This window comes from Megalobrama amblycephala, linkage group LG15, assembly GCF_018812025.1.
Source record: "Megalobrama amblycephala isolate DHTTF-2021 linkage group LG15, ASM1881202v1, whole genome shotgun sequence".
Taxonomy (NCBI): Eukaryota; Metazoa; Chordata; class Actinopteri; order Cypriniformes; family Xenocyprididae; genus Megalobrama; species Megalobrama amblycephala.
This window is the reverse complement of record NC_063058.1, coordinates 31,157,514-31,182,689: the sequence shown is the minus strand read 5'-3', so window position 1 is coordinate 31,182,689 and position 25,176 is coordinate 31,157,514. Positions and strand designations below refer to the sequence as shown.

Here is a 25,176-nt window from a genome sequence, read left to right as displayed (position 1 = left end):
AACATCATTTATTTCAGAGATCTGCACTTCAGCATCTCCTTCAACTAGAGCTGTAGCTAACCATTATTTTGGTAATCGAGTAATCTTTCGATTATTTTAATGATTACTCGAGTAATTCGGGGTTTCAGATATTTAAATGCACACAAGTACTAATGACAATACATTTAGAGTTTGTAAAATATACACTGATGTCTATGGAAGCTGCAATAATAATCCTGTCCATTATAATTAGACTATATTCATATCAGACACATATTACATACTGTGAGTATCACCGTGTCCTAGCCAGACGCGATGCGATAATATTCATATAGCGATTTGACTGTCCACACTAGACAATGAGAAGCAATAAAATCAATCAAAACCACAGCCAATCAGAGGAGAGTGTGGGCGGGCTCTCATGGCAAGAGCACAGCAGACACAATGAAATGGGCAAGTACATAGTAAAATTCATAAATATTACACCATTTAAACATCATTTAAAGTACAGACGGAGTGACTGATCCAATCTTCGTCATAAAATACACTTGTTTGTTCCAGTGTTAATTTCGTTGACAAATAATTTGTCAATTTTCTTCAACAACATTTTTTCACAGACGAAAACAAGACAATGACTTAATAAAAATGCGTTTTGAATGACTAAAACTATGACTAAAATCTACTCTAGTTTTCGTCAATGAATAAAAACGAGACGTAAATGAAAGAGAGGGACGATTTGGGAAGATATCCAGTCAGGACTGCTGTCCTGTGTGGAAGATGCGCACATTTGACGTGTAACGCGCTGATCTAACCGCGGGAAACGCGGCGCTGTTGCGCCCTCTACAGGCTCGTGCAGCAGCACATCTGACTGCTGCGCAATTAAAGGTGCTCTAAGTGATGTCACTCGTTTTTAGTTCAAAACATTTTTTGTCACATACAGCAAACATCTCCTCACTATCCGCTAGCTGCCTGTCCCCTGAACACACTGTAAAAAAACACGGTCTTTGTAGTCGCCACAAGCTCCGAAAACGGCAGTAAAAAAAAACTGGTGCAGCCTGGACCACGAATCATAATAAACATGCTCCAGCCAATAACCAACAAGAATGATTTGCGAAGAAGAACATGCGCGTTCATGACTGTTTCAGGAAGCACGGAGGGGAGGAGGAGGAGGAGGAGGGAGGGTCTAGCTAGCCTCTGTTTTGTTTGACAACACTTCGAACGTCAACAGGAAGTTACTCCACCCAGGATCACTTAGAGCACCTTTAATGAATAGCGCACGTTTATGCCAAGCGATTGCTTATGAGCTAATGTCGATGAATTATGTCAATGTTTACTACACACTGTTTATATGGTAGCATGTTTTAGACGGTTGTAAGAATGCATATTTATCACCCTCATGAGCAGCTACAGTGCAGACTGCAGACATTTCAGAATAAGAGTCACGTGTATTTCAGGATGGTTTATGATTATTACACAATAAACTGTATTTAATTTAATTTCTATTTAATTCAGAGTAAACTACTGTATCTTCTGTCACAGGAAAGTAAGATTAAGAACATTATTTGACACATTATTCAATATATTTTACTAGTATAAGGGTTATTATAGTTAACTAAACCTAAAACCAAAGAAATCTTCATTACTTGAAATAAACATTAACTGAAATAAAAAAATAAACATATACAAAAAATGTAAACTTATTTTATATCATCCATTTAATCTGCAGTATTGAAATAACAAACAGAAATAAAAACTTATAGACATTTAAAAGCAAAAACTAAAAGACAAACACAAACAATTACTAAAACTTTTAACTAAAATTACAATGAAAGCAGAAAAACTAGAAATGAAATCTAATAAAAAAAATTTAAACGAAAACTATAATAGTACCTCAATGATAAGTGTATCAATCCCTGAAAAGTCCTGATTTTTGCTCTTTCTGTCTTTTTGCACTTGAACAGTCAAAAACCGTCCGCTTTGGGGAGCAAAGTACAGTTGGGTGAACATAAACAGTTTGGGGAATATCAGATCTATCAGTGTATTGGATCTGTGTATTGTTAGCGAAATGCTTAATGCATTACAATTTATCTAAAACTAGACTAATACTAAAACAATTTCCGATGACTAAAATATGACTAAAACTAAATGGCATTTTAGTCAAAAGACTATGACTAAAAGTAAATCAAAATTTGGTGTCAAATTTAACACTTGTTTGTTCGCATTGAGTTGACAGTTTGAACGTTCTTGAAGCGTCTAATGTGAGTTCTTGAATGATTCAAACTCACATTAGACGCTTTTAGCATCAAATAAAGCACATAAACAGTAGCTGAAATTATCATTCTTCTTCTTTGTGTTGCTGTTCCAGCCGCGACGTGGCGGAGAAATAGAAACCGTTTCTAAAATAGAATATTCACGTGTCGCCGTCGTGGCTGGTTAGGACAAAAACTCTGATTAACATGGAAAAGATACCTTTTATCACTTGTTGCGGCGTCGCGTCTGGTTAGAACATGGTGTAAGGCAAGCAACTATAAAGTTTACCCTGCTCTTCTCCCAATTCACCAGACACTTACATTCATCCGTGTATTTTGAAAGAAGTGGATGAATTCACGTGTTGTAAATCCAACAGATCTATTCTCCTGACCGCGGCGTAAACAAACATGGTGGCGCTCGTTGCACATATAGCTCAACTACTAATGTGATCATTATATACCCCCTTTCCACCAGCATGAACCGGGTGCTAGTTCAGGGCTAGTGCTAGTGCCAGTTCGGAGTTGGTTCAACTGACAAGCCTTCTAAAAACTGGTTTGCCTTTCCACAGGTTAGAGAGCAGCACAGAGCCAGGTCTTACATCACTGTATATGTCTCATATTTCACAGCAAAGCTAGCGCCAAACACAAACACAAACACACCAGGCTCGTTTGAGATGCATTGGCTTCTCACAAAGCGATCGGCGCATGACATCAAAGCTCCGCGAGCATGATCCAAAAGTACAAGGAGTTGTATGCTCAACAAACACTCCCGCGGATCCGCGGCGCCTGCCGAATCGGTCCGCGCTGCTCCGATGCATCTCGAACAGCCTTCTATCAACTATTGCGGATGTTTCACTGCTGTTGATGCTCATGGCTTTGCAAACCTACATCGGCATCCAAACACGGCTTGCCATTAGCTCGAGCTGCTATTAGCTCGATTAGCTGCTATTTCAAAAATGGCGGTCACAAGTTTCTTGTTGGTCACGGTAACCCCGCCTCCAGCCCCTGACGCAAGCGGTTCTTACTTCTAGCCCAGCAATGTTTTGGTGCTACTTACGACCCACTTTTTCTGGTTCGGAGCTGGTGCTTTGTGTGTCGAAAGACAAAGAACTGATTTGAAACTTGGCTCTGGCTCCGAACCAGCAGTCAAACTGCCTTGGTGGAAAAGGGGTAATAAAGGTGCTTACACAACAAAACACACTCACTTACGCATATGACTTAAAATAAATATAGAATAGCAATAACAATAATTGATTCATGTAAAGTATCAAAAGTAATTAATCGTATGGTTTTATTGAACAAACCTATTAAAATACATAATGTATTGAAATGTACAACTAATGTTCTTTATGTTGTATAACAAATGCCTGCAGAGGGCACTAGTGGCCTGACGATTGTTTTTACACTTTACAATGCGATTTAGTTTGAGTTTGAGACGTGCCACTCGTGGAAATGATAACAGTTCATGTGAAGCTCTGAGACGCACATAGATAACCTACACACATGTAAATTACAGCGCATATATATTAAACCTGCAGCACATATATTTATTTAATTAATTCACAGCCTTTGTAAATTCCAGTAGCATTATGCTTTATTATGATTTTTAAACAGGTTTAATATTGTGCAGCCTTAGAAAACGGTCTAATAATGCATTTCATGGATTCTGTGGAAAGCGCCACTTCCGGTATTTTACTGGTTACTCGACACAGGCAAATTGAAATCAAGGATTTTTTAATAATCGAGTATTCAAATTTAATTGAGGAATTGTTACAGCCCTACCTTTAACCATTCACTCATTCTCAAAAGTCAACTCCTTGTCTTTCCTTTCTTTACACTCTCAGTAGGAATTAAGAATTGACATTAAGAGTCTGTGAGCTTAAAACATAAATACTTGTTGCCTAAATGACTGCACGTTTCAAATACTTGTCGCTAATTGTTCATCTAGTTGTTCATCCTTGAGAAAAACCACCACTGCTTTGTTCATTCAGGATTCAGAAACAATATTCTCATGTCCCACACGTTCAGCCACCTCCAACAGCACATCTTCCACAGACTCTCCAGCATTCATGACACACCTGATGCTGTGACGGAGTGACAGAGATGACGCCTACACATTCATGTGTGACGCCATCTCATTTTGTGTGTGTGTGTGTGTGTGTGTGTGTGTGTGTGTGTGTGAGTGTGAGTGTTTGTAGACCTACACTTTCGTAGTCCTGCTGTCATCATGACCTCTCCTCCATGATCCACACTATAAACACACAAACACACATTAACGTAGATCTGCGTCATTCACACACACGTTCAGTTTGTCATTATTAGTGTTTGACATACTTGAGTATCTGCAGTTTATAGTTTGGATCCTCCAGTTTGTGGTTGAGCAGCTGCACTCCTGATTGTCCTGGGTGATTGTAGCTCAGATCCAGCTCTCTCAGGTGTGAGGGGTTTGATCTCAGAGCTGAAGACACATAACCACAGCCTTCCTCTGTCACCATACAGCCAGACAACCTGCAGACACACAACAGTCAGATCATCTACAGATACACAGTCAGATCATATATAAAAACACACAGGCGGACCATGTTGAAAATCCCTGAGACTGTTGATGTCATTGAAGCCCTGTCCACTTTCAACAGCTGCAGCCTGCTGTGACTTAAATTAGCGACCTTTAAGAAGGCTTGCTTCAGTAAAGTGGTTTACTTCCTTTCCTTGTCTTTGCTGCTCAGAAATTGTCACATGGTGCTGTGTACAAATAAACCAGTCTGATGCACCCATGAAATGACTTATGTACTGTCATTGGTGAAAATAAACCTTTCAAATGGATATTGCCTCAAGGTGTTTTTACTGACGCCCCATTGTGATGCTCCCCCTGTAATTCAGCAGTGTCCTAAGAGTCTTTTACATGGTCCTTCGAGCCGGAGCTGAGCGTTCCAGTGGACCAAGAACAATCAATTAGTCAATGCCACGTATCACCTCATCAATGTCAAATGTCAACAGATGATGTCATACAGCAATTAGAATATTCATTATGTCATTAAGTTGCATTCACATTCTGCCAAGTGTCAGCCCTTTACATTTGTTTGCTTCTCTGCTGCTACCTCTTTGTGCTCACATAATATATTTTAATACAGCCAAATTCCCAATAAAATTCTTTCATCTATATATTTTTCTATTTTGTTGTCAGACAATATGAAATGGTGACTGAAATGTGGCCCATTAAAACTACATATAGGACTCAACACTAAACCTTGTCATTATTTGTCCGAAGGACAAGCACAAGTAGAACAGTAGTAAAACAGAGTAAAACAGTTGCTTGTCTGGAAAAAAAACAAAATTTTTATTTTTTGGTGTAAATATAAATATATTCTGAAGCAATATCCTTTCAGAATATTCCAGCTTTGACATATATAAATCTGCATATTTGTGATATTTACACTGAGGGCATTTTTTTTTTTTTTTTTTACCTTTACAAGGGACAATTTCCCCCCACCCAATCCTGTACGATTCATGTAAATGGTATGATTCATCTTTACATTCTTAAATTTGTTCAATAAATTCAATTAGAAAGACACTATGGGCTGTTACCAATCAAATTAAATAATTTACAATAAAAAAAAATAAATATTCTGATTTAACCTTGAGTTTTGAAGTATTAGACAGATTAGATAGCTTTGATATTTGCACCACTATTTACAATGACACTAATAATTCTTAATTTCTAATAGGAATGCAAAATCATGAAAAATCAATCAGTAGTTTATTTTTTTAAATAGATTAACGAGACACAAACCTCTACATTCAATCGTGTTTGCCCCTTTTTATTTTTGATCACAGTGCATAAAACGTTTAGTCCCAATGTGCGCACATTTGGAGAAATACACATTTACCTCATATTTCATTAGATAAAACAGAAGCAGGGCCGTACACAGGGTTTCATAATTACAGAGGTCACAAAATGTAGTTTACTAGTCTAGGGGGGTACATGACTTTTGCCCAATTTGCTGACACACACACACACACACACACACACAGATCATCTACAGACACACATTAACATTTTGACCATCTGAGTGTACTTTATCCATTACATGTTCTTAAATACCTCAGGATCTGCAGCTGACAGTTTGGACTCTTCAGACCATCAGAAATGAAGTTGACACCAGAGTCCTGTAGGTCATTGTTACTCAGATCCAGCCCTCTCAGGACAGAGTTTGAGGATTGTAGAGCTGAAGACAAACCGTCACAACACTGAGCAGTGAGATTACAGCCAGCAAGTCTGAAAGAGAGCAGATCAAACACACATCAACAGTCAGATCATCTACAGACACACATGAACACTGTGATCGGCTGACTGTAAATGATCTCTTATATGTTCTTAAATACCTCAGGATCTGCAGCTGACAGTTTGGACTCTTCAGTCCATCAGAAATGAAGCTGACACCAGAGTCCTGTAGGTCATTGTTACTCAGATCCAGCTTTCTCAGGACAGAGTTTGAGGATTGTAGAGCTGAAGACAAACCGTCACAACACTGAGCAGTGAGATTGCAGCCAGCAAGTCTGAAAGAGAGCAGATCAAACACACATCAACAGTCAGATCATCTACAGACACGCATGAACACTGTGATCGGCTGACTGTAAATGATCTCTTATATGTTCTTAAATACCTCAGGATCTGCAGCTGACAGTTTGGACTCTTCAGTCCATCAGAAATGAAGCTGACACCAGAGTCCTGTAGGTCATTGTTACTCAGATCCAGCTCTCTCAGGACACAGTTTGAGGATTGTAGAGCTGAAGACACAATTTCACAATGCTGATCTGAGAGATCACAGCCAGAAAATCTGGAAGAGATGAAATATTAAAATAAATAAATAAATAAATAAAACAATAAAGACATGTACAGTGGGTTTCCAGGTTTCTGCCCTCAGGATGACATGATCTGAACACTGAATCACAATACAATTTTTTACCATTCAAGATGACATGTTGAATAAATGCTTGATCGGTAGTTTAAGCTTTACAGTGATGAAGAGACAGAGATTAATACACTGAGTCACGAATGTGGAAATCAAATCCTTTAAAATTACGTTAACAAAATAAAAGAGCTCTTAAAGGGGACCTATTATGCAAAATTCACTTTTGCATGGTGTTTGGACATAAATGTGTGTTGGCAGTGTGTGTACACAACCACCCTATAGTGATAAAAATCCACCCACTCCTTTTTAATCCCCATAAATCATAAGCAGTGTCTCAGAACAAGCCGTTTCCAGATCCCTGGCAGTGTGATGTCACATTAGCCACAGGCCCCGCCCACAAATGTTGACAGACACTGAAGTTCCAAAATGTTCCAAAATGAATTATTGATCAAAGCCATAAACAATCACTGTTCAAAACTCTCTCCTTACCTTAGCTTGATTCACAACGGTAAGCTTGTAATAATGTTTTATAATCTGACTGATACTGGCAGGAATTCATGGGAAATACGAGTTTGCTGACGTTTGTCTTTGTGTCATTACGTCACGTCAGTAAACAGAAAGGAGTCCTGGCTAGTAGGCTATATGGTGGATACTCCTGTAGCGCATCATTTGTAGCTTCTTCTTACAGCAGCTGGAATGGATTAAACTTGGGATGGAGGCTTGAAATCCAGAAAGTTCAAAACCACAATCATCACTGACAACTGTGGTAAAAAGTAAAAGACTTCAGACTGCAGAGAGCCAGTAAAAAAGAGACCGGACTTGTGTAATAAAGCTATTTTTCTGCTGGACAGGTGAAGACATTTCAATTGTTCACTGGGTAATAAGGTTACAGTAGCACACGCTCTCGCTTCATCCATAGTTATGAATAATGATAATACTAACTACATACACAGTCGCCGGCGCCGGCTCCCTGCTGTTTGGCTGGTGGAGGCTGCTGCTTGGCCAACTTAGCAGGGGTGGAGGACGACGCGGCTGGGCGCCCTCGGCGACGAGCAGGCTGAGGTTGCGCCGCCGGCGGGGTGGAGGCAGCAGCGGGCCGGCGGGGCAAGACGTGTTTAATCGCCTCAGCCTGCTTCTGGGCAGCGGAGAACTGTTGGGCGAAGCTCTCCACCGCGTCGCCGAATAGGCCAGCCTGGGACACGGGGGAGTCCAGGAACCGATATTTATCGGCCTCCCTCATGTCAGCCAGGTTTAGCCATAGATGGCGCTGCTGGACTACCATAGTAGCCGTCGCTTGACCAACGGAGCGTGCTGTCACTTTAGTCGCCCGGAGGGCGAGATCGGTGGCAGCCCGCAACTCCCCCAACAGATGTTGGTCAAGACCACCCTGCGGCATCTCCGATAACGCTTTTGCCTGGTATACTTGCAAAAGGGCCATGGCATGCAGGGCGGAGGCGGCCTGCCCACAAGCTCTATAAGCCTTCTCCGTCAGAGAGGAAGAAAACTTACAGGCCCGGGACGGAAGGCGCGGGTCACCACGCCAGCCGGCAGCCGTAGGGCACAACTGCATCGCTACAGACCGTTCGACTGGAGGAATCCCCGTATAGCCTTTAGCCTCTCCGCCATCCAGGGTGGTGAAGGCGGACGAGGGGCCTGGTCTCGAACGAACACTATACGGCGTCCGCCAAGACCTGGTCACCTCGTCGTGCACCTCCGGGAAGAAAGGCATCGGGGCGGGACGCTGAGGACCAGCGCGGCCCGCCCCGAGGTACCAATCGTCAAGACGAGAGGGGCCGGGACAGGGTGGAGGGTTCCACACGAGCCCGACGCTCTCGGCTGCCCGGGAAAGCACAGCCATCAACTCAGGATCCGACTCGGCCACAGCCGCCACCCCATGAGACGGGGGCTCAGCCGAGTCATCCTCTCCCGAGGACTCATGCTCGCCTTCCGATACCGTGATCGACATCTGGTCCTCCGCAGGTGCACCGAAGGACAATACCGGACGCTCCGAAGAGGGCCCGGCATGACACGGCGGTAACACCACTGGCTGCGGTGCTGTAGAGGCGGCAGGGGCCCGCGGAGCAACGCTCGGCGGGGAAGCCCTAACCGTGACCCTCAAGTCACCCTGCCTACACGCCGACGAACCGTCACTCCGACCGGAGCCAGAGAAAATGGCCGCACGGGGCATAGGGGAGGGGACCCCCGCTCCCTGAGAACCAAGGAACGAAAGTCTTGACCTCAGCACCGCGATAGTCATGTTCCCACAATGAGAACATGAACCATCTACAAACGCGGCCTCAGCGTGCTGAACGCCCAAGCACGTGATACAGCGATTGTGCCCATCAGCAGGGACCAGGGAACGACCACATCCAGTAGCGCACAGACACAATGCCTTCTTCCCAGATGCAGGGTTCATCTGTAAAGTCTAATAGAGGGGGAAACTCACAGCTCTTTTGTGAATGAGACACACAGGGAGTGTCACGAAGTGTGTTAAACACACACACACGGGACCCGGCCAAATCGCAGACCAAACAATGTTGGGATTACAGCGGAACGCTGTCTCACAGCCGATGTTGCTGCCCGGACCCGGAAGCTCGTGGACTCGCTGCAGTGTCGTAGCGCCAAACACGGTAAGAGTGTGCTGTTTTCTTCTTTTTGAAGATCTTCTCAGCCGTAGGACACCAAAGCTTGGCTCCGAAGCGAAAGACAGAGTGCGATTGCATCTCCTCCCCCTTTTATATGCCCCGGATGGGGAGGGGTGCGTTATGCAAATATCGCACGCCAATGTTCATTGGCTTGTTTTAGTCTTCTCGAAGCTGATAGGGGCTCTCTAGTGATATCCCGATTCGTCGGTCACTACTGACGTACGTCGAACGTGACCGACTGAAAGGGAACACCGTCGTGCCACCCACACTTCACACTCACAATTAAACTTCATCTCTGAGATGAACGTGAAAGACTGGAGGTTTATTTATTGGTTTATTAATAAACTTGCACTAAAATAAAAGCATGTACAAGCATGTTTTCGAAATTTTGAATCTGCAACATCAGAAAAAGCAGCACGCAACCACTGCAAACGCAAACGCTGTCAGTAGCCTACTTCCACATAAAGACAATTTAACACTGAACACACAAAGCACAAGTCTCTAGCTCAATGAGAAACACACAAAAGGCAAATCAGTAGTAGCGGTGAAGCAATGGTTCTCACACCCAAAAACCCGTCACTTGCGCGTGCACAGCTCTCCGTTATAAATATATGGCATGTATAAATATTAGGCACATAAAAAGGTGATCTACGTGACCTCTCCTCCTCTTTCTCACACACACACACACACACACAGGCGGAGGGTGAACTACAAGGTAAAGCTAAAGAGATGAACTTCCCCTTTAAAAACATTAAATAAATTTCCTTTAATAGTTTTAATTCATGTGTTTTCCAGGTGCGTCAAGATGAAAACATCAACTTTTTAGAATGCCGCAAGGATGTAATAATCTTGTTTAATAATCAAATAATCTTGTTTTTGTTTGAAATCTTGTTTCTTGTTACTGTCCCAAACAGAAACAAGATTATTTTCTTACCCCATTGGCAGATAATTTAGCTTGCTTTAAGCAAAATCTTACATCATTTTGATTTTTTCCCCAGAAAACAAGAAAAAAATCTTATGTAATTTTACTTATCTAAAAGCATCTTAATTTAAGATCGAAATCTTGCAGTTAGGGCTGTGGCTGGTGTTTTCAACATTTTATAATGTAAACATAACGTGTAGCATGTAGCCAAATGTCGTTGTGGATTGAAATATTTTAGCATGTCTTACGACGCTACATACAGAACATAAACATGTCAGAATATATATTATGTAAATCGTTCGAATGTTATATAAACTATATATTTGATACTGTTCAGCTCCAGACAGATTAAATGTGTTCAATGAAGGTAATTATAAATTCAAAATGCCACCATTGTATTTTTATTAAAGCCACGTAAGATAGATGGCGCTGTGGGATAGCGTTAACATGGCCCAACACTGCGCAACGAAGTCCCTGTCTTCATCCTTTGACTCCACTGACTCACAGGACACACTCATTATTGAAGAAAGGTTTTCAAGTACACGAATGAGGCTCGATGATGAAGCTAAAAAAGGTGGGCAACACGTTATTACTTCTGCATTTGAGGGGGAAAGAAACAAAATCACTGTTGAAACTAATAAATCAATTTAAAAATCCAACATTAGTTTGATCTTTATATGATTAAACATTTAGAAAAATATGTATAAATCTTGTTTTAAGTAGTATTTTTACATGATATTAGATATATAGATATATATATATATACATTTTATTTATTTTGCAGTACATCACAACCAAGGAAGGTGAATGAGAAATATGCCAGAGTAATTGTGGTGTTCCTGTATCTCAGTGACCCCTCCTTCAAAAATGGCTACGCAAGTATCACACATTTTCTTTTCTTTTTTTAGTTTTAATAATTTTTAAGTGGTGCATTTTGCTCTTGGATTTTAATTTTTTTTTTTTTTTTTTCTGTGCTTTTGTCTTTCTAAGGAGCATTGCTATGTTGGTGAAAGTGCCACCAATTACTTGCCATGGAGAATCAAAACTATACAGAGAGGCATTGCTAAAGAACAAGCAGTATCATTTGAAGGTACAAAATTAAATGAGAATTTCATTGTGTCATCTTTCACGGCAGTTTTATTGCCATGGAGTTGCATTAAAGTATTAGTTCACCTAAAATGAAAAGGTCTGTCATTAATTACTCACCCTCATGTCGTTCTAAGACTTTCGTTGATCTTCAGATCACAAATGAAGATCTTTTTGATGACAGAATGCTGTCAGATTTCTTTCCATAGACAGTCTTTGCAACTGACACTTTGATGCTTTAAAAAGTTCATAAAGAGATTGTAAAACTAATCCATATGAATTGAGCGGTTTAGATCAAAATGTCTGATGAGAATCGGTCGCTTGTTATGATGAACGGATTTAATTTTTGCTTTTTCTTGAATGTAAACATTGATCAGTGAACATAAGCAGAAGCTCAACCGGAACTGAATAATGCACAAGAACCGTGCTGGTTACGTGCTGCATAACCAGCGTTTGAGCTTCTGGATGAGGTTTGGCTTTGTGTTATTAAGGTTTGGTTAAGCTGCTTATGTTTGCTGATCAATGTTTACATGTGAGTAAAAACCTAAATTAAATCTGTTCTTCATAAGCGATCAAGTCTCTTCAGACAATTTGATCTAAAACCCAATTCATATGGATTAGTTTTCCCATGTCTTTATGAACTTTTTGAAGCGTCAAAAGTGTCAGTTGGAAAGGCCGTCTATGGAAGGAAATCTGACAGCATTCTGTCATCAAAAATATCATCATTTGTGTTCCAAACAAGAACAAAAGTCTTATGGGTTTGGAACGACATGAGGGTGAGAATTTAAATGTCCCTTTAAATGTGACTAAAGATTAACTTAATATAGCATTCTTTAAGCAGTGTTGATCTTAAAATGCTTTTGTTGTTCATCAGGAAAAGGATCATCTTGTCAAGGCCAGAAAAGACGTCTACATCTCAAGTAGGGATATCTTGTCTTCTAGAAGGTTTGTTTTTATTTATTATTATTTTTATCATTATTTTCTTGTAGTTTTCTTTATTTAACATTAGTCCTCTGCAATTTGCTTGGCTTTCTCAGAGTGAAACGAGCATTGAGGAGCATCTTCAAGACATCGCTGGAAGTGCTCAGCCCTATCACCTGGCTGTTGAAACCAAGAATTCAGTTCACCAGTTCTTCATTCTTGATCAACATGTCATTCCATGCAAGTCAGTCTTCTTTTGATGCCTTTTGATGACATTTTTAATGGGATTAATTCACCCAGAATTCTGTCATTATCTCTCCCTCATGCCGTTCCAAACCCGTAAGACCTTCGTTCATCTTCGAAACAACAAGGAAGATATTTGAATGAAAAGTTTTCTGTCCCTCTGTTGACAGTTTACACAACTAGCACATTCAAGGCCCCGAAAGGTAGTAATGAGACATTAAAGTAATCCATGTTACTCTATTGGTTTAACCTCAACTTTATACACGCATTCACACAACGACTGCTTTCATTTCAACAAATCACTCATGCGTCGTTGTGCTCTCATGTACTCAAGTCCGGTATTGTGTTGCTTCATAAAACTGAAGTTAAATCAACAGAGTCACATGGGTTACTTTAATTATGTCTTTACTGCCTTTCTGGGCCTTGAAAGTGGTAGTTGTGTAGGCTGTTAATGAAGTGACAGATTTCATCAAAAATATCTTCATTTGTGTTCTGAAAATGAACAGAAGCCTTACAGGTTTAGAATGACATGAGGGTGAGTTAAGGAGAGAATTTATTTGTTGGTGAACTAACATTTTAAGGCACATTTTGTTTTTGGCACCATTTATAAAACTATTCTACACAAGATGTACACTTTTGTTGTCAGAATGAAAGTGTACAACAAAGACGTTGACAAAGTGGAAGTCCTTGTATTGCTGAGGATAGAGCAAGGCTGCTTAGCTATAGGTGGTTCAACAGATTCTGTACTGCATATAGTGATGTATTGTCATTTCATGCAGATGTGATGTATTTTTGTGCATATACGTGTATGTTTCTTGAGCCTGATAACGTTTAAATAAATATTTTAAATGTGATGTCGTTGAACTTGTTTTCTTTTGTTTTGAAAACACCAATAGGGTTTTAAAATTTGAGAATTTTTCACTATTACAAATGTAAATAAACTCTACATAAGTGAGATATTAACACTAATCTGAATTAATTTTTGTGTTAAACTCTAGTAACACTATTCAGTGTTGAGCAGTGTGTATTAAAGGTGCCCTAGAACTTTTTTTAAAAAGATGTAATATAAGTCTAAGGTGTCCCCTGAATGTGTCTGTGAAGTTTCAGCTCAAAATACCCCATAGATTTTTTTTAACTACCTATTTTGGAGCATCATTAGAAATGAGCCGATTCAGGGTGTGTGGCCCTTTAATTCTCGTGCTCCACGCCCTCGGAGCTCACGCTTGCCTTAAACAACATAACAAAAGTTCACACAACTAATATAACCCTCAAAATGGATCTTTACAAAGTGTTCGTCATGCAGCATGTCTAATCGCATAAGTACAGTGTTTATTTTGATGTTTACATTTCATTCTGAATGAGTTTGAGGCTGTGCTCCGTGGCTAACGGCTAATGCTACTCTGTTGGAGAGATTTATATAGAATGAAGCTGTGTTTATGAATTATACAGACTGAAAGTGTTTAAAAATGAAAATAACGACGGCTCTTGTCTCCGTGAATACAGTAAGAAACGATGGTAACTTTAACCACATTTAACAGTACATTAGCAACATGCTAACGAAACATTTAGAAAGACAATTTACAAATATCACTAAAAATATCATGTTATCATGGATCATGTCAGTTATTATTGCTCCATCTGCCATTTTTCGCTATTGTCCTTGCTTGCTTACCTAGTCTGATGATTCAGCTGTGCACAGATCCAGACGTTAATACTGGCTGCCCTTGTCTAATGCCTTGAACATGAGCTGGCATATGCAAATATTGGGGGCGTACATATTAATGATCCTGACTGTTACGTCACAGTCGGTGTTATGTTGAGATTCGCCTGTTCTTCAGAGGTCTTTTAAACAAATGAGATTTATATAAGAATGAGGAAACAATGGAGTTTGAGACTCACTGTATGTCATTTCCATGTACTGAACTCTTGTTATTTAACTATGCCAAGGTAAATTCAATTTTTGAATCTAGGGCACCTTTAATTTTGATAAAGCCAATGAAAACAGAGAGACGCAATGACATCAGCCAATCAAAACAGAGAGATGCAATGACATCAGCCAATCAAAACAGAGAGATGCAATGACATCAGCCAATCAAAACAGAGAGATGCAATGACATCAGCCAATCAAAACAGAGAGACGCAATGACATCAGCCAATCAAAACAGACGTCATTTATCATAAACCGAGCGTTTCTGACAGACGCTCACAATGAGGGTGGAGATATTCATGTTTTGAACGTGTGACTTTAGTGCAAAAATATCTAAACATTCTTAAATCAAAATGATATAAAGTCTTGTTTTCTGAAAAAAAAAAGTAAAAATTGCCAAAGGCCAAGAATGATAATCTTGTTGTCCCTTTAAATTAAGATTATTTTTCTTCCCTCATTGGCAGATATTTTTATGTGTGTCTAATTCATGTACGTGTGTGACCTGTTGAAATGTAAGTTAATCTTTTATTTTGACATTAATGTAGTCTCAATGCTGACAGAGTAAATATGTGTTAGAAAACTAGACCTTCATCACTTATAATATTCCCATTCACAGTAATCCACCTTCTCTATCGTTTCATTTATTTTATGGCATAATCACACCTCTTTAAATATATAATAATGTCAAACACTGGCTAGTGCTGTACAGTAAAAAGTAAGACACTTCAAGCACCGCCGTCACTGTAATAGTTCACTGTAACAGTCGTCAAATAGCTGAACATTAAGCATTTATGATGAATAATTACTGAAGATTAAATGTCATAATGATATATTATTATTGCTATTAATATTAGCAGTAATTTATGTCATTTTATCTTCATTCACAAGTGAAAATGTCTCAGTTCCAGCTTTACTGATCAATGGTGTCGACCGTCCCTTTGCGCCACCTGGTGGTGATTTCACCAGCGAGTTTCACACGTGACTGTGTTGTGTTTACCCGCGGCGGTAACAGGCGTTTTAGTGACTATCTGCTGTATTAAAGAGGCGTGTCGTGACCCTTTAAGATCCTGTTATTGAGGAGAAAATCTCTCATTTAGGAACATTTATTTTAAAGCTGTCAGATTCATTATTAAATATGATACTTTAGTTAATGATTAAACACTCACAGAGCTTTTCTGCAGTTGATCACAGCTGGTATCAGTCTTCTTCTCCCCTCAGCTGATGTGTTGTATTTCATGGGGTTCAGCTCATCCAGCGGCTCCTCTGACATCTGAATCATGTAGGAGATTGTTGAGCAGTGAGACGGAGAGAGTTTCTCCTCTGAGCGTTTGTCTGATTTCACAAACTCCTGAATCTCTCTGGACAGAGACTGATCTTTGACTTCCAGCAGACAGAGGAACAGATTGATGGATCTTTCAGTGGAGAGAACATCATCTTCACCTTTGATCTTCTGTTTAATGTACAGTGTAATTCCTCTGATGGTCTCTGAGCTGTTCTCAGTGTGTGTCAGTAGATCCTGTAAGAGTCTCTGATTGGACTCCAGTGAGACGCCCAGCAGGAACCGCAGGAACAGATCCAGCTCTCCATTCTCACTCCTGACGGCTTTATCTACTGCTGATGTTAGTAGATCATCCAGAGAGTCTTCATCAGAACTGTAAAATATGAACTCATACAGTGGTTTCTGGTTCTTGATCACATGTGAATAAAACTGATAGAAAGCAGCGAGAAACTCCTGAAAGCTCAGATGAATGAAGCTGTAGACTTTCCTCTGATGAATCACAGATTCCTCCTTAAAGATCTCAGTGCAAATCCCAGAATACACTGAGGCGTCAGTGACGTCTATGCCGCTCTCTCTCAGGTCCTCCTCATAGAACATCACATTGCCCTTCATCAGCTGATTGAAAGCCACTTCAGCAAGTTTCACAATCACTTCTCTGTTGGACTGCAGCAGTTCCTCTGGATCTCTCTCTTCATACTTCTGATTCCTCATGTTGATCTGAATCAGCAGGAAGTGGATGTACATTTCAGTCAGAGTTTGAGGGATTTCTGCACTCAGATCTTCTTTCAGGAGCTTCTGAAGCACAGTGGATGAGATCCAGCAGAAGACGGGTATGTGGCACATGATGTGGAGGCTTCTTGCTCTTCTGATGTGTGAGATGATTCTGCTGGCTTGATGCTCATCACTGATTCTCTTCCTGAAATATTCCTCCTTCTGAGGCTCACTGAATCCCTGAATCTCTGTCAGATGGTGGATGTATCTGGAGGGGATCTGATTGGCTGCTGCTGGTCTGGAGGTGATCCAGATGAGAGCAGAGGGAAGCAGCTCTCCTGTCATGAGCTTTGACATCAACACACCCACTGATGAAGTCTCAGTCACATCAGAAACTTTCTGAGCGTCTGAAAACATCAGTGTGATTCTGCTTTCATCCAGACCATCAAAGATGAACACAACTTTACACTCCTCATAAATCTTTGGGTCCAGATCTTGAAGTTCAGGATGAAAGTCCAGCAGAAGTCTGTGAAGACTGTACTGATGATCTCGGATCAAGTTCAGCTCTCGAAATGGAAGCACAAACATGAAATCTACATCCTGATTGTCTTTTCCCTCGGCCCAGTCCAGAATGAACTTCTGCACAGAGACGGTTTTTCCGATTCCAGCGATGCCTTTAGTAAGAACAGTCTTGATCTGGTGTTTCTCCTCACGTCCTGGTTCAGGTGAGGCTTTAAAGATGTCATTGCAGTCGATTGGAGTGTCTTGTGAGTGTGTTCTGGCTGTTTTCTCCATCTGTAAAACCTCATGTTGTTCATTCACTCCTTCACTCTCTCCCTCTATGATGTAGAGCTGTGTGTAGATCCTGTTCAGGAGGGTTTCATTCTCCTGGAGGTTCAGTCCCTCAAATAATCTCTCATACTTGTTCTTCATGCTGGTTTTGAGCTGCTCTTTGACTCTCTGGAGTTCATCATCTACTGCTTGAGGAGAATCCTGGTCTCCAGTCTGATCATCTCTGATTGGAGACAAAATACAAACATAAAAACATCTTCATCAATAAATCATGCAAGGAACAGCAACACATTTAAGAGAGAAGTGTCAGTTTAACAGACTCCTGTTATATTCCACATATTTACATCAAACTTTAACATATTTTCTGGAATTTAAGTCACATTTTCTCTCATCTGAAATGTGCTGCATCTTATATTTGTCTGTTTTGGACTCTTATGTAGAAGTTTTGGTCTCTTAGATTCCTGTCCTGTATAAGTAAACACTGACATTGTACATTGATTTTCTTATAAATAAGTGTCTCAATCTAGTTTCACTACAGCAGGAAACTCACTAAATAATGCTGATAATCACCTGGGGTCAGAGGTCACTGCTCCATCACTGAATTCAGGATGAACTCTGGATCGACGGCTCTTCAGAGACACATGACTGGATTGTAGAGATGCTGCTCTGTGACTCCCCCTGCTGGTGACAAAGATATTATAATAATAATAATTCATACACATATTTACACTGTAATTAACACAATACTGTTAGTTCAGATGATCTTTTGTATAAGTCAGTCGTTTAGCTGTGTCCTTAATTACTGAATTACACTTTAAATGTAAGTATTGAGTTTGAATAATGTAATGATACATATGAAAGAAATATAAAATATATACAGTATATATAAAGCAGTTCAAACGTTGACTTGTATCTTACTAAAATGTGATTTTAGGATGGGATACGCTTAGCTCCGAAGCGGTATTCAAGGGCTGAATCCCAAATCACACACTTTTATGCACTTTTGGTCTTGTGGACTTACAATGGCTGCCGCACGTCCGTTAAGTCCTCGAGACCGTAGGGTGTCCCATTCATAATTTTAGGTTTCAGAAGGGTGCTGGTGAGCACCCCCTTTGCGGCCTCCATACGCCGACTTGTGGATATGATCCGCTCCGTGCTCTCGTGTCTGAATAGAAAGCATATTTATACTCTCTAAATCGTTCCCTATTCTCTATACTGCACTATGTGCCATTCACCATGTAGAAACTAGTAAATGTGTGAACAAATGACCATTTCAGCTGCAGCTTCAGTGTCTGTTGATAGTGTAGGAGGGGGCGGGACTTCAGATTCTAGAGAGCATTTGATTGGACAGAAGATTTGATGAGAAGCTGAAGTGTGATGTGATGTCATGAAAATCCGTGATCCATTTTAGCAGAAGTGAGACACTGTAAGTTTTGAATGCTTTTATCTCCTAAATGTGAACTTTGTCATTGTTTTGGAATACAGCAGCTTATTCATAACCTTAAGGCTACATGTTCGGTTGTTAAGTCTGACGTCACGCTGCAGCGCTTCCGGGTCCAAACGCTCAATCTCACACCACAAGAAAACAATGTAGCGAAAATTAACTCAAAGGGGAAATATTAATAATTATTCATAACTCATTATGATTATTAATTATGATTAATTATGAATATGCAAATCCGTTAATCAGATTAACTGGACGCAGCTACATTAAAATTAACATTACAATCAGTTAACCTGTTCGTCCAGTGAACGCTCAGTGTTGATTGTTTATTAATTCTAAGAAATGTTAATTTCCAAGTTATGGAAAAATAATATTTCTTATTGTACTGTACTACTCAGAGCACGTAGTCCGGATCTATCACTTAAGAGGCAATTCATTAGCAGACGGGGTCAGAACCAAACGTGTATTGTGCACAATCTTTATTAACTAACTCACAAACACATAACTAAACTAACAAACACGTAACATAACATACATAAAGGGTCACACACACACACACACACACACACACACACACACGCAAGTCAGAATGAGTAATGATAGAGTTGAACCGGAAGAGATGCTGTTACTAGAGCTACATGAAATGTCAAAGGCAATCTGGAAAGGAATCATCAGTTTCTTCAGCAATAGCAAGGTAAGTCTTACAAATTAATACTAACTCGCTGTTTAGTGTTAAAATGTACGATACTTGCAAGATGCCCTTAGGCTGAGGAGCATCGGCTCTGCCATCTGAGGAGAGATCTTGGGTGATTCAGTCCGAAGTTATTGCCAGTCTTTTCCATGTTGGATGAGGAGCACATGGCTCATTTGTAGGCCGAGGCCTACAGGCCTTGCAGGCCTGGCCTAGGCCGGCCGCAAGGAGATCGATTCGGTCGTTCAGAAGCAAGGAGAAAAAAAGAGAAGGAGTGGCCCTGTTCAATCGTTTTGACCTCTGGTCAAAGCCAACCTCTTAGGAATGATGGGGGCCAATGAGGTCGTTGTATTTCCGGGTGACACACACCTCCCCTTGGTGGGGCTTTTATGACCGAGCAAGATTAAACTGGTTGAGCTTTGCAGAAGGACTATTAAAGATCCTTATAACACTTATGTGTTGTGCAGGTATGGACATACCTCATACACAAACATTTAAATCTGCTCGACACGAATGCATAGACACCAAACATGGCATAATTGAAGTTACCGTGCAGGTCATAACATTTAACAATCATCAAACATGTAAATACAATGAGTACAATACAACAACAGTAATAATGGATACCATTTCCTGAGAAGGATTCGTTTATAGCACAGTCTGTCTATACATTAATGCCATAGAGTCTGTGTTCTGTGTGGAAAATGCAGGGAAGATGCAGATTTTCTGTGTCTCTACTCTGTTCTCCATGCGGCAACCACATTCCTCGGCGCAATAAACTTGTAACTGAAAACTTCCCAGGGGATGGGGACAGACTCCAGAGTGAGCTTAAAACTATTGGTTAACTAACCAATAATTGTGTCTGATTTGCCTCAGTCATTACAACAACAAACGGTGCTAATATTCACACATGATGTGGTGTAATACTTCCAAAAAATTATAATAATAACCTTTATCTCCCAGATGGCCAGTGATTCATCTTTTATAAATCATTAAAATATTAATGTCTGTGATGCTGTGAGCATGGAGACTGTTGTGTAGACTGTAAGTATTTTAAATGTTTAACTTAAAAATGTTTAATGTTTATTATGAATAAAATAGCACTCATAAACGGCCGTCGAGATGCCATTCTCATGTGAAATGAGATGAGGCTTGGACCCGGAAACGGCCTTCCTTACGTCATGACTTAACAAGTGGATTCATACTAAAAGCTAAAAGCTTAAAAAAAAAAAAAAAAATGATTTCAGGAGGACTTTAATTTCTTAATATAATCGGCGGATAGGCTTTCAGAGTAATTGATGCTATCCATTTCCTCACTGTCACACACCTAGCTAGCTGTAACACTTCTCATGTTCAGTTTGTTTACAGTAGTTTAATTTTAGGATAGAAAGGCTCAACAACCAACAAAACCAGGTAAGTTCATAAATTCATAGGGAATGTCAGGTTTTTATGATTAACAAACTTAGTTGGACAATTTCATTTGAGACCTGGGGCCGTGTTCACAAAACATCTCAAGGCTAAAAGTAGCTCCCAAGTAGCCAATTTAGGAGAAACTCTTAAAAATTAGTGTTGTCACCAAAATTCCAGTAGTCGGTACAAATATTTCTTCATTTTCATGGTATTGGTTATCTCCTGATGTTACAAGCAACTGACACTTGTTGTAAAAGGTCTGAAGAGCGAGTTTTATCTTCAGACATTCAGGCTATGTTTGATTTAGTGCTGTCAGAGAAAGCGAAAGTGAAAATCACCAGCGTTTGTGAAACACACTATATAAATAAACTTGACACGCCTTATAAAGTCTAATAACGAGCACAAACTGTGTTAAATAGAAACTGACGTGCAAGCAAAAAGGTTTCCGTCCTACATTTCTTTTCTACTTTACCACAGTAAATAATGCGAATATAATAGGCAAAGAAACAGATTCAGTGGAATAACTAATGGAATATTGTTAAATTCTCTGCTAATCAGGTGACCAGATCGCGATTCGCAAAACAGAATACAAAGCCGACAAAGCTTAAATTTATATGGACTCAGGTACCCTGTCATTCGGCATGAACCAAAACGTTTCCATGGCATCTCACATTTAACTGTTAACTTGCCTATTTCTTTTGGAAACAAAGCTTTGTGCTTCACTCGCGTCATATTCACGTAAATACTGGCACAGCTCTATCAGTACTACAGAAAAGCGGGTATCGTCACATTTTCAAAATTTCAGTACCGACTTGGTACCGAAGTACCGGTACTTTTGACTACACTATTAAAAATAATGGGCGTGTCAGTCCTAATTTTAGGAGTCCTAAATTTTTGCTCTAAGAGTATTTCACAAAGCATTTTAGCACTAAAACTAGCTCCTAAATCTGTGAAACGTTAGTCAAGAGGACTCCTAAATCACTAAGACCAAATCACAAACAGTCCTAATCCACCCAAAGACACTGAACACCACTGAGACAATAGAGACAGCCTTGGGTGCTGAACCTTTTCTTCATAAATGCAATACATTTTGATTTATAGATTTGAAATTATGATGAGATGCCAAAAAAAACTCGTTTAAAAACTCTCTCAACGGCTCTGCTCCATCGTAGTTCTGACTGGTGACGCGGTGCGCGATGACAGTTGGGAGATTTTACCTCTCTACTTCCTGTGAAGTGATGTATTGATGTTCCCCTATTCCCTATGTCTGTTCCCTTCAAACTGAACATTTTCGCTCCCTTCGGAATGGAATCTAACTTAAGATGGCAAAATACCCTGTGAAGTCCATTTCGCAGTTCACTTACGGTCGAATGGAGCGCACCTTTAGCCTACATTTAAAAACCTTTATTTTAATGTGGAATCATGACACCTCATTCTACAATATTTCTATGATTCATTCGCTGACTCCTCCCCCATCTTTTTACGCTAGTAAGTAGTCATGCGTCAACCCAAAACAGGGAATTTACCTCATGTTGCTTAAAATACCAACAACTGTCCAATGTAATGCGCGTGAGCTGTAATTAATCTATCGAATGTTTTCAGTTAAATGTTAAAAAGACGGAGACTGTTTAACATCTGTAGTAGTGTAGGCTGTAGGGTGTAGGGCACATGAATGTAGCTTTTGATGCGATCGACGCGGGTTCGAATATTATATATATCTCAAATTTTAAAGGTGCCCTAGAACAAAATTGTTTTTAACTGCGTATTTTGGGGCATCATTATAAATGCGCCGATTCAGGCTGCTTCCCCTTTAAATGCTCGTGCTCCCCGCCCCCGAGCTCGTGACTCTATAATACATTGCATAAACAAAGTTCACACTTGGCGTCTTTTTTGAAGCTGTCAGCGTCTGATTTACATTATAATCATATGGAGTAAGGGAGGAAAGAACGCGCACAGCTGTAAAGAGAATGAAGGTGTGCTAAATAATGCTGATAATCACCTGGGGTCAGAGGTCACTGCTCCATCACTGAATTTAAGAGGAAGACTCATGGATCCATCGCTCTTCAGAGACACACAGCTGGGATCTGGAGATGAAGATCTCTTCCTCGTCTCAGAGTCTGACATCTTCCCTGTATATGGAAACACTGGGAACATTACATTAATATTACATTTCTGCATTTAGCAGATGCTTTAATCACAAGTAATTTACAATGTGTTCATTTCAGCACATATCCCAGTGAACAACATGTGCTCTAAGAGTGTCTTGATATACTAAGTTATGAAAACATTATTTCTAAATATTCTCTGAACGATCAAAATGTGTCTTAGTTAGGTGAACACTAAAGGAATATTTCATTTGATCATTCTGGAAACATTAAGGGAACGTTACTATTGAATGTTTTCTGAATGTCCTGATAAAGTAGAAGTTAAAAGAGACATTCATCTAACATTTGACACTAACAGATAACTTTCATTATATCACGATCTAGCAGATAACAAACCATCTATTAAAGTTACTGGAGAGACGTTTGTTCATGAGTTTGAGAGAACATTAGTCTTGTTATTTGGGATGTTCTCTGTGAACATCAAAGATAATATGAACACAACAAAGAACTGAATCATTAAATGAATTAAACTAGATCTGGGACACATATATTTCATATCAGTGGATATTGATAATCATCAGGATAAATGTCAAATCTTTATTTCTTTCAAATAAAGGCAGATTTCTCCTCCTGAGGTAAAGTTGTGGAAACCAGAACATGACAAACACTTGCAAACAGCTGAACATTTCACACATCTGAGCTACAATATTCACAACATTTACAACAATAACAAAATACATCAAAATATGCAGGAGTAAACTTTAGTAAAATCATTTTTCCTGAACAAAATTAAGGAATCGACCCTGCTTTGTTCCCTATATAACATTATAATTATCAGAAGACAAGAAAATGATTTCACAGAGGTTACATCACCTAAATATATCTTCAGTGGAAATATCTTTACGGTTTTGATATAATCTGGATAAAGATTAGAAAGTAATGTAATGAAAGTAATGACGCAGATCCGTTATATGTTCCTTCATTTCCGGCGTCATCCATTCATGAGCGTCAGTGTTTGTTGTTGTCAGTGAACAAGAGTGTGTCACGATCATATAAACACACCGAACAACATCATATAACAACATGACACGATATTAAATAAAGCTGATAACTGAACTTACCGTCAAACTCACTGATGTGAAGTTCAGCACCGACACTTCAAGATCCAATCAAAACAGAAACAGAAACAAACATCTTTTTTTCTTCTTCTTCTTCTTCTTGTAGGATTCCAGCAGTGCAGACACTGCTAAGAGTATTACTGCCCTCCACAGGTCAAAGTTTGAACTAAATTCTCACACACAGTCCTGTGTCATGAAGAACTGAAGAACTTCCTCAGGGATCATCAGTTTATTACTGTGTCCAAACAAAGATAAAACAGAAAAAGCCTCAACTCCAAGTCCTGCTAGTTTAACAAATAATATATTTCTTTCTACCCTATATTTTCTACATTCCAGGAAAACACACCTTTTCCAGACTCCCACATTCCCATAGTCCAGAAACATGTTTTCCTGCTATACATAAAGTGTACTTTAACCCACAGTGCCTCAACCTCAATCCACACAGTTTCACTGAATTCCTGTGGGATATCAAAGTACAGAAACATCTTTTCTTATCGTCAGGTTTATAGAAAAGTATTCTACTCCTAATTTCCTTTTCCCACCCAATCTGCCATTCTTTTAAGTCCTCTTTAATTCTTTCTCTCATTTCCACTCTCCCAATAACACATGAACATCTTCTTCTCTTCCTAAGCTCAATGTTATCCACCTGCTCATTCCCCTCATGCCCGGGAACCCAGATAAAACTGATATCGCAATCAAACCTAATCCTAAAAATCATTCAAGATGTCATTTACAATGACA

General features: G+C 39.7%; 1 protein-coding gene across 1 annotated transcript in view; it reads right to left on the bottom strand.

Annotated features, from left to right (window-relative positions):
• LOC125247875 (NACHT, LRR and PYD domains-containing protein 12-like) overlaps positions 1-25,176 on the bottom strand; it is a 220,444-nt gene that overhangs the window by 3,965 nt on the left and 191,303 nt on the right. The window contains exons 5-13 of the mRNA XM_048159403.1: positions 23,212-23,316; positions 18,689-18,832; positions 18,238-18,348; positions 16,052-17,890; positions 6,893-7,066; positions 6,612-6,785; positions 6,331-6,504; positions 4,563-4,736; positions 4,433-4,479 (exon numbers count right to left, since the gene is read on the bottom strand). Coding sequence (XP_048015360.1) covers positions 4,433-4,479; positions 4,563-4,736; positions 6,331-6,504; positions 6,612-6,785; positions 6,893-7,066; positions 16,052-17,890; positions 18,238-18,348; positions 18,689-18,832; positions 23,212-23,316 — 2,942 coding nt within the window. The remainder of the gene's footprint in view (positions 1-4,432; positions 4,480-4,562; positions 4,737-6,330; positions 6,505-6,611; positions 6,786-6,892; positions 7,067-16,051; positions 17,891-18,237; positions 18,349-18,688; positions 18,833-23,211; positions 23,317-25,176) is intronic.